The sequence below is a fragment of the Trachurus japonicus genome, chromosome 9, assembly GCF_045865225.1.
Source record: "Trachurus japonicus isolate A0001 chromosome 9, Traja_1.0".
Taxonomy (NCBI): Eukaryota; Metazoa; Chordata; class Actinopteri; order Carangiformes; family Carangidae; genus Trachurus; species Trachurus japonicus.
Genome location: NC_140915.1, coordinates 15,318,230 through 15,328,351, shown reverse-complemented (window position 1 = coordinate 15,328,351; position 10,122 = coordinate 15,318,230). Strand labels below are relative to the sequence as shown.

Here is a 10,122-nt window from a genome sequence, read left to right as displayed (position 1 = left end):
CCAAAGCACATTTGACTGCAGCTGGAGAGTGGAGAGAGCGTTTCACCGTGAATCAAACCCAGTAAACGGACCTTCACCCTGTCCAGGATGAGCGGCCTACGGACCATCGTGGGCACCGTGGGGGTCCTGGTCCTGTCGGGTGTCGGCATCGGGCTGTGGTCTCTGATCGCTCCGGGAGAGGAAAGACGGAAAGAGCTGCTCAAGGTGATTCAACTGAATGATCCATTTACTACACTACACCTATGCACTACACCAGGGGTACTCAAATACATATGTCGAAGGGCCAGAATTTTTCTAAACAGACACCTTGGGGGCCGAACATTCAAATAGGCCTAGATTGAAATTAAATTCACATTTTTCGTCTAATAATTTAAATATGTTTATTTTACTTGTAAGCATATAATTTTTATTTATACACTTAACGGTGTTTTGTAAATGTCTTAACATTATCATATCATCATTACATATCATGCTGGAGCTTTACACTGCTGACTTGTATCCTCAGACATGCCCTGTGATTTTCAGCTTAAATATGAAAGGAGGCTGACCATCACAGGACATGTCTGACTCTGTTCTGAGGATACAAGTCATTGGTCCTGAAATGTGTGTTTCTCTTCTATAACACACATTCTACATCTCGGAGGCGACGTCTTTCCACACATGGGCTTCCTTCACCTGTCAAACGAGGCAGAGCTCAGTGGGAAACAGTAGGAGAGACACAGGCCGATGGAACCGGGACACAACACCGGGGGAGAAGCAGGTCGTGCAGCTGTGCGCCGCTGACGTGCACGGAAAAACAATTGCGTCTCATCAAATGCGCGCGGCTACGGCTTTTGAGTTGTGAACGTGCATGACGCGCGGCTACATTGAATGGGTTTGAGCGCGCGCAAAAGACGCTTCATCTGAACGGCCCCCCATGCATGATGCACACACAGTTGAACCAAGACGGCGGTGAAAATCACCCACGGTCTCTGCAGACAGGCAGGGAAAACCCTGCAGTCCAGCTCGCTCCCCCGCTTCACTCATGGTGATTTGGGTTCGTCGGCGTTTCTGTATCCCAGTGCAGCGCCTCACAGGCACACAAACGCTCCGCACGTGTTTCCATGTCCCAGCGCATTGACTTACAGGCGCACGGAGCCCGAGAAATACAGTATACAGTAATATGTAAACTAGTAGAACTCAGTCGCGGGTCTGATTGGAAGGTTCGGCGGGCCGGATGCGGCCCGCGGGCCGCCTATTGAGTACCGCTGCACTACACACTACTTGTGTGGTTGTAGCCTTGTACTGTATCTGTATTGTCAGTGTGTGTGTAATGTGTGTGGCCTCGGATAGGACAGTAGTTTTTTGTTGTGAAAGTCTTAGTCCTTCAGACAGTTAAGTTATTGATGCAAGGGTTCATACTGAAGGAGAGAGATTATCTGTCAGTTGACTAGACAAATGCAACACTGCTGCAATAGGTAATGAAATGATGACAAATGATATAAAGACTTTTGCAATTTGCAGCTTTGCAGGTGTTGAACATCCCATTAGATCTGATCCTGATGAATGAAATGTTATTTTCGATCTCGAGACACCAACAACCCTTGTGCAGTTAGTTTCGTTTATTGTCTCTTTGGGGAAATTGAAGTGATATTTTAGGTCTTCTACAGTTCTGTTTCCACTTTATCATGGTGGGGCGTTCAGGGTAGGCCTATGGTATCAGAGCAAAAATGAAAGGCGCAGACAACTTTCCTCTAGGTGCTTTAAAAAAATTGAAAGAAATTAAATATGTACAGTACTCTACATAAAATCATACAAACAAAAAAAAACAGTTACATTGCCACTTTGCTTGAATTTGTATTAAATCTGATTAAGATTTAGATTTTCTTGCTATTTTTTGCATAATAACACTTACATTTCTGTCCCCTTTTTATATCTGTATCCTTCTATTTTAAATGCAGAACATGTTCATGGTCAACATTTTTCTTGACGCTTTAAATTCAGTAATTTTACTGTGCTGCCCATCAGAATCTGCCTGAGTCCAACCCGGTACGGATGGAGGAGACGAGGCGGAGGAACGCTCTGGTGATGCAGGTGTTGAAGGAAGCAGCCGAGACCAACGACAACATTGCAAGAGGAATCGGAGGGAAATAGACAAGTTTTCATTTACTGACTGCTGCTGCATTCAAGGCTACAAGTTAACCTGTGTAAATAAAGATGGACTTTATATTATTTCACAAAGGGGGGTTATTGTATAATTTGCAGCTTCAATGTCTGCATTGTATGTGAATAATTTACTTCTGAATGTTAAAATTGTTTAATAAAAACTCTTTTAACCCAGCCACATATTTTCAGTGTTATTTCAAAAACGCAGTGATGATCAGAACTGGGTATGAACAGTGTTTACACATTTTCAGGTTGAAAAGACAAGTCTGATGATATATTATGTTATGTGTCTTTATTAGTTTGTTAATCCCATAAAAAGACAAAAACATGAATGTATCCCAACAAGTGTAGTGCTGTGTGGGAATACAAGTCACACAGGAAGTGTGCCAGCTTCACTGTTTCCAGAAATGTTGCAGGAAAGAGAGGGACACATAACCCCACATTTTCCTTGCAACTCCACAACCATTGATGTATTTGTGTTGTGTGAATGGTTGAATAAAAGTTTCAAGTATGTTAAACACACTGCTGGTCAATGATCGGTGGTTTCCAATACCTACCTAATTTTTTCAGTTGTATGTAGTCTACTGTATGTTTCAGTGTTGAGATTAAAGCATAGAGTAAATAAAGTTAAATGAGGTTCATCGGGTCGTATTGTTGAACTGAAATATTTGACTCATTCAACAACCAAATACACATTTTTTTCTACAAAAGAAATCCAACATTGCTCAGACACTGTTGCATAAGTTCACAAAACAAGATGATTTAAATAGTTTTTCTCCCATTTAGCACTTCTAAAGAACTGTGTTAATAGATTTATGTTGTCTTGATAAACTTGCATAGATGAAACATAATTGTTTATACGAAAGGCCACAACGTGTTATGTTATAGGCTACCACCATTTATAATTTGTAACATATGAGTATTTTATATCTATAAAACACCTAATCTTATATGGTCAGTTTGTTTACATCAGATGTTCTGCGCTGTTTTTTTTTCCAGCCCATGTTTGTTTACATTTAGGAAGATGAAGTGTAATCAAGCGTCTATTTTCAGTTCCTATTCTGACCTTTGATGAGCCGACAGATCACTGATCAGTGACTGAGCAGCTTCCTCTCTCCTCTCTTCACAACAGAAAATGTAAATGTGGGTTTGCAGTGGTGTTGTCATGTTTATGTTTTCAGCTCTGACTGAGTCATGACTTGGTTTTGGATGTCGATATTTGACAATTTGTTATATAATCTCATTCATCTGATTATAGGTTTGCAGATCAGTTTGAGTGATTTTATACAATATGTGATTAAATGCAACCAGTAATAGAAGACATTACGCCCATTTTGTCAAATTAAAGGGTAGGGTAAATAAAGTTGGAGATAATGGAAAAGGAAATTCATATGAATATAAATTTAAAACATCCAATTTATCACACTTTTTTTATGCATCTATAAATATAATTTAATTTAGGTTTTTTTTTTGTTTGTTGCACATGTGCTCTGATCATAGACGTGCTGTGTTAGGTTGATTGTTTGAACTTTTGTTTAAATAAAGTAGGAATTTTAAAAAAAAAAAAGAAAAAAAGAAAAAGGGAGGAAAAAAAGCGCACTAAACAGTTACCGGAAATCTAGTGAGCTTTCCGCTTCCTGTCCAGAGACCCGCACTTCTACTACATCACATCATGTAAGCATTATTAACAGTTTGAAAGGCTCAAAGTAAAACCTTGTGTTTGTGACGGTTTGTTGTGTATATAAGAGGAGCACGTCTACGTTTTTTCTTTATTTTTATTTTATTTTTTTTTTACTGTGCAGCTGTCGTTTATGTGGTTAGAGACAGCAGCAGCAGCAGCAGCAGCAGACATGTGCTAACACATTAGCTCCGTCCAGATAGCGTTTAGCTGCCTGAGCTCGTTGCCCCGGCCGTAATGGACAGACAGCTGGTGCGCTCGCTGCAGGCTTCATTTGGCTGGTACTTCACCACCAGATTATGCGACAAACTAGTGTTACTAAAGGTTTACCGGACAGAGGGGACGATGGGTCCGAGTTGAAACGGTGAAATGCAGTAAAAGAAAGAGACGCGCCTCAAAAAGCCTCAGAGACGTAGGAAACCAGGATGTTGTTACGTCATGAAGCTGAACACCTGAGCAGCCTCACCTCACTGATACGGAACTGCTGTTGTTCTTAAAACCACTACGAGGTAACCATCGCTCCTGGCCTTTTTTTTTTTTTTTTAATTTTTTTTTTTTTTTTACACCCAAGAGATGCTTTCAAAACTATCGGTCTTTTTTTTATCAGCTTCCCTGGCCTTTACTCCCATAGGACACATCACAGTCTCCTATAAAAAGATCCATCCCTGCTGCATGGTATCTAGCCTACTACTGCATAAAGGTTTTAACCTGCTGCTCCATGGGAGGAGGTGGAGTGATGGGCTATAGAAAATGTTGCATGTACTAATATGGAAGCACATCATATGTGTATATCAAAGGAGGTTAAATCGAAAGCAACTGGAGTTGCTTTCGATTTAACCTCCTTTGATATACTATGACCTGGAAAAATGAGAATATGCACCGGCTTATCATATGTGTATGTGTTAATTTCTCCTAATAACCCAGTAATAATTGCAGCCCATCATCATCATCATCATCAAGTGGAGGGATTTTCTAAACTGATAGAGGTCGACACCCTGTTGGACTTGTGATCCACTGGCAGTTAACAAAAAAAAAAAACAGTTTACGTTATGTTTAAGTATAGTTAAAGCAGAAGTAAGTGATATATTTGTGTTAATATAAGTCTTAAATAGTTATATCTTCCGACAGCAATCACTTACATAGAGTGTTTGGTCTGAAACACGGGTCTCTCAGTCCCTCTGCTCTGCTCTGAGCCGAGGAGAAAACATTTCTCGTATCCTACAGTTTTTATCCAATGAGGAGAGAGAACGGCATGCAGGGCTGTGTGTGCAGCCAAGGAACGCCGTGAATGTGGCGACGTAGGGAGGAGGACTGTTATGGTGCGTTCAAGGAAACTCGTATTTTTCCGACCGCGAAGTCGTACCAGTTCGATCTGGTACGAGTTCACCGGTCGGAAGTTACGAGTGGCCGTTATAGTGACTTTCACCGGTAAAACAGGTCGGAAAAACACGAGTGGGTTGCCTGAAACGCTACAAAGTCGTAAGTTGTGACTTGAAGCTGTAATTTACGATTTCAAAAGCCTGCCTGGAACGCAGCATTAGCGAAAACGACCGGATCACTTACTTCTGCTTTAAGTGCCACCCAGTGATATGTTAAAAATGAGACGAGACTAATATAATTAAGAAATGAATGCTAACCCTGAGCTGATGTTGAAAGTCTCATATTCCCACTGAATGTCCTTATATATTACAGAGCTCACTTCTGAAATTGGCCAGCGGCTACAATTCTGCATAGGCTATAATGTCAAATTGTATTGATATAAAGCACACATTAGATGTATTTTTAAAAATCTTCCTGCCTTTTCTATTTTGTCCAAATTATATTTTCAGAAGTCTATCTTTAATCTTAATGCAATGTTTCTACGTCCATATGCACTTTGACAGTGTTATTGGTCACTGTAATTATTCCTCCTTCCCATACAGGAAGCCTCCTTATCGTGCAGACAGACAAATCATTCATTAAAGATATTTAATATTGTGGGGTGGTGGCTGATGTGATTCTTTAATCCTGTCTCAGCAGAATGCCAAAATCAAAGGAGGTACTGTCTTCCACATCTGGAAGTGACTCCGACAGTGAAGTGGAGACCAAGGTTTGTGTTTTAATTGGAATGGTTAAGTCTAGTGTAATTTACCATCCTTGGTGAGGACATGGTGAGAGGCTAGAATTTGAAAAATGTCTGTCTGTGTTTTTTTTTTTTTTTTTTTAAGGCAAAGAGAAAGAAGCCAAGTGCACCACCAGAGAAACCAGCCAAGAAGCCAAAGAGCGGAGAGAGCTCCAAGCCAGGAGGCTCCTCCAAGGCCAGCGGTAATAATGGTGACGACAACATGTTCCAGGTGGGTGTCAGGTTTTAGGATATGATCTTTCAGCTATTATTAGCAAGTATTTTTTTTAATTGTAAACGTTGATACTAAATAACTGCTATGTTAAATTTCACATTCATTAAAGGGATAGTTCAACATTTTGGGAAAAATCGCCTATTGCCCTAATCCCTATAGTCATAGCAGTAGGTTCATTACCTTTAATAATCGGTGCAAGTTGTTTTGAGATCGGCGGGGCAGAGACGTGAGCTGCTCAGCGAACACAATGGAGGTGAATGGTACAGGTCCTCTGTCCCTCATTAAGCTCATCAAATACACAATCCAACAACTCCAAAATGCTCTTGTGGAGAAGTTGTGACCTGCACATTCACCACGATATGAATTAATCATGTAATATTACAAGACGGAGTTGTTTTCGAGGCAAATGCGTAGCCCGAACTACATTCCAGACACGGCTGCTAGGCGGAGTGATTTCAAAAGTAGTCCTGAATATTTGCTTTGTGTGTCGAAATGTTACATAATTATACATGATTATCTCATAGTGTGGTGAAGGTGCAGGTCACAACTTGTCCACGGGAGCATTGTGGACTTGTTGGATTGTGTATTTGATGAGTTTAATGAGGGACACGGGACCTGTAACGTCCACCTCCATTGTGTTCGCTGAGTAGCTCACGTCTCTGCCCCGCTGATCTCAAAACAACATGCACCCATAATTTAAGGTAATGATGAAACTACGCCTATGACTATAGGGATTATGGCAATAGGATTGGATTTTGCCAAAATGTTGAACTGTCTTCTAATACTAGAAGACATTGCAATTTGGTTATAATTCACTCATACACAAACACAGCAGCTTGTTCAGCTGGGCTGTCATATTCTACTGTTGCAGGGAATACATTTAGTTAAAGGGACAACGAGGAGTTTCTAAAAAAGTCTCACGTTAATATGGATGAATCTACGCTACCCACACTTGTTAATGGGCCCATTTTCGATAAATATATCGTTTTGTCTCTATCGTTATTTTGTTATTATAAGTGGTGGCGGAAATGCTGGGCGAGCCGACCAGCCTTTCCTTACTTTCGGTTTCGTGGCGAGTCATGAGAATAACGCCGCCTAATCGCCGTTTATGGTCGGAACTACGACGGTATGTGATCGTCTTCGAACCTCTGACTTTAATTCTTGATGGATGAAAACATGAGTCTGTCTTGCGCCGGTCAAAGAATTTCACGGTGCGCTGAGGCTCATAAATGTAGTGTGAAAACGCTTCGCTTTTCCAAAACTCCTCGTTGTCCCTTTAAAGTCTCAGGTTATGGTTAACATTTAAAGCTTGTGTGGATGGCTTATCTTAAACATGTTCTGTGGAGAGAGGTCGCATCAGCTTTACTTGTATCAGCCAAGATAACAAATCGGTCTCACCTCACTCACAGTCCGTACAGCATTAGAAGTTGCCTCTAAAGAACAGCACATCTTATGAAATGTCTCTGACATTTGACAACAGATGACTCTGAGTTTGCTTCTTCTCACAGATTGGGAAGATGAGGTATGTCAGCGTCAGGGACTTCAAAGGCAAAGTCCTGATTGACATTAGAGAATACTGGATGAACCAGGATGGGGAGATGAAGCCAGGGAAGAAAGGTAATGTTGAAATTATCTCAGTACCATATGGATATTCAATGTTTTCAGTGGTTTGTAGTTGTTTTCTAAGCTCTGTTTTTTAAAAAAAAATCTCTTGCAGGTATCTCCCTGAATCCCGAACAATGGAGCCAACTGAAGGACCAGATTTCAGAAATCGATGACGCCATAAAGAGAACATAAGCATTCCCATCAATGTTATCTGTCGGCTCATCAGTTTTGTAAAAAACCTGGGATTGTTTTCTACTTGTTTAATTTGTAGTTGTATAGCTCTAGTGATGTCAGCATACTCCTGTTTTTGTGTGAAACTTTGTGTTTGAGATGTTGTAGTGGAGGTGTGGGTGGGTGAGCAGGTGATCCATCGTCACAGTTTGTGGGTAGGGTTCGTCCATACAGTGATGTTTTTGTATCAAATAATAAAAAAATGAGGCACTAGCTTAATAATGCTGTTCAGTTAATGTTTAAATTTTGTGTTCACAGTTTGAACGCCTTGTAAATAGAAATCATTAAACTACCTTTGTATTACATAATACCCAATATTCAATTCTGAGAGCCAGGTCCAGACTGTCACATTGTACTTGTAGGTAAGTAGATTCATGGGTTAGGTTTGAAAAATAAAAGACACCCTTAAACAAAGTGGTATATTAACTTATTGAAATGAGTGAATGTGAACAGGCTCTGTCAGAGTGACAGCTGTGAACTAGTGAATGAAGCCTGTGTGACTTTAGGCGTGTAAACACAAATGCATAATTTTCATCACACTTCGCAAAATGCATCCAGAACTGGTGACACCGTTAATCGCAATTCTACAAATGTTGAGTAAATGTGCACCTATATTGTCTGCGATCAGCATAAAAACCATACCTTAACCATATTGTTTTGTTTTTTTATATATATGAAACATATAGAAGTTTTCTTTTACCATGGTCACAGTGGATTTCCAGCTTAGCTTCACCTCAGGTGTAAAATTCAATCAGTCTATCAGTTGTCACCATGTGTTTGTACTGCAATGTTGGACACATCATCACCCACAATATATACTGAAAGGGTTACTGTGAAGTCGTTTGACTCATTGATGATGATGATGTGTCGCCCTCTTGTGGTTAAAACATGAACTATATCATGTCAGTTCAACCAACAGATCACATCCTTAAATTATAAGGACTTAGATGTCATTGATAGAGTTGTACCAATGACTGCTGCCGACTACAGTGATGATATACAAACATCCACGCTTGGTATTTATGTGGATGAACCTCGGATCTAGATGATCTAGATCTGAACCATAGACTGTAGCTATTTAAAAAAGGGATGAACTGGACTGTTGAGGAGACTCACAGAGGGACTCACTATGATCACTGCCCCCCAGTGGTCACTGCCACGAACTGCAGCTCTCCACATAACACCGCTGACAATAATGTTCATCAGCCTGATGATGATAATGATGATTTATTTTATAACCTATTACAGTATTGGAATCAACATAGGGAGAAGAGGGTGGGATTTAATAAGTTTCGGCTTCTTTCCACTCCTTTTGTAGGCTACATAAAGAATTGTTAAGTTTTGTTGTTGTTTTATTTTGCGTTGTTGTCTTGTATTTAGGCCTACTTTTGTTTGTTTATTGTTGTTCATTTATTCATTCATTCATTCACCGTATATAAGCACAGATATTTACCTATACCAAAACAGTCACTGTGAAAATGACAAGCGGGAGATGTAGCAAGAAGGTTCTGGGTTTGAGTCCTGTGTTCAATATTTGTGTGGGCATGCTCTGTAAAAACCATGTGTTTGGATGTGAGGATGCCATTTTTTAAGAGCACAACAACCAAGGTTCTCCTCTGACACCGATATTGTTCTTCTGTGTTGAAATATTTGAAAGCAGAGATGCTGTATACATGTTTATCTAAAATAATGTTACATTTTGAAGCTTCTCCATCTCCACACAGGATCTGGAGAGCTGACGTCTCAGTTAGTCTGAATCCAACTCTCGAAGAGTTGAGGTTGTTCCCGACTTCTTCATGACAGAACATGGAGACCACAGTTCCTTCAATACAGCAGAAATGCTTCTGAGCCTTGACACAGTCCTGTCTCTGTGTAGTTTTTCCTTTCATACATCGATATCCATTTCTTTATCTTTTTCTGTATCTGTAACATTTCTTTTTCCTTCCCTCAGTTTCGGATTCAAATTTTAAAATCTGTGGCAATGGATTTTCCTGTCTTGACATTTTGCATCAGTCAAACACGACTCTGGAAGTCAGTTAATTAACACAACTTGTAACTTATTTTTTCAAACAAGTCTGAGTCTGCACTTAAGTGTCCAATGAGACTTTCACCACAGAGAGGAAGTAA

At 40.1% G+C, this 10,122-nt stretch overlaps 2 protein-coding genes across 5 annotated transcripts; both read left to right on the top strand.

Annotated features, from left to right (window-relative positions):
* uqcc3 (ubiquinol-cytochrome c reductase complex assembly factor 3) lies at nt 1-2,321 on the top strand. The gene is made up of 2 exons (XM_085788136.1): nt 1-204; nt 2,008-2,321. Exons 1-2 carry the CDS (start codon nt 88-90, stop codon nt 2,131-2,133), a joined length of 243 nt encoding a protein of 80 aa, XP_085644262.1. The 5' UTR covers nt 1-87; the 3' UTR covers nt 2,134-2,321.
* Nucleotides 2,322-3,735: 1,414 nt separating this feature from the next.
* On the top strand, nt 3,736-8,409 carry LOC146981169 (activated RNA polymerase II transcriptional coactivator p15-like). 4 transcript variants are annotated; one of them, XM_085786144.1, is made up of 5 exons: nt 3,736-3,819; nt 5,843-5,912; nt 6,031-6,156; nt 7,668-7,776; nt 7,877-8,409. In XM_085786144.1, exons 2-5 carry the CDS (start codon nt 5,844-5,846, stop codon nt 7,954-7,956), a joined length of 384 nt encoding a protein of 127 aa, XP_085642270.1. In that variant the 5' UTR covers nt 3,736-3,819; nt 5,843; the 3' UTR covers nt 7,957-8,409. The 4 variants fall into 4 exon arrangements, with proteins under 4 accessions (XP_085642270.1, XP_085642272.1, XP_085642271.1 ...); XM_085786146.1 differs by having other exon boundaries at nt 3,737-3,819; nt 6,031-6,136; nt 7,651-7,776; nt 7,877-8,217; XM_085786145.1 differs by having other exon boundaries at nt 3,755-3,819; nt 5,840-5,912.
* The last annotated feature ends 1,713 nt before the right edge of the window (nt 8,410-10,122 follow it).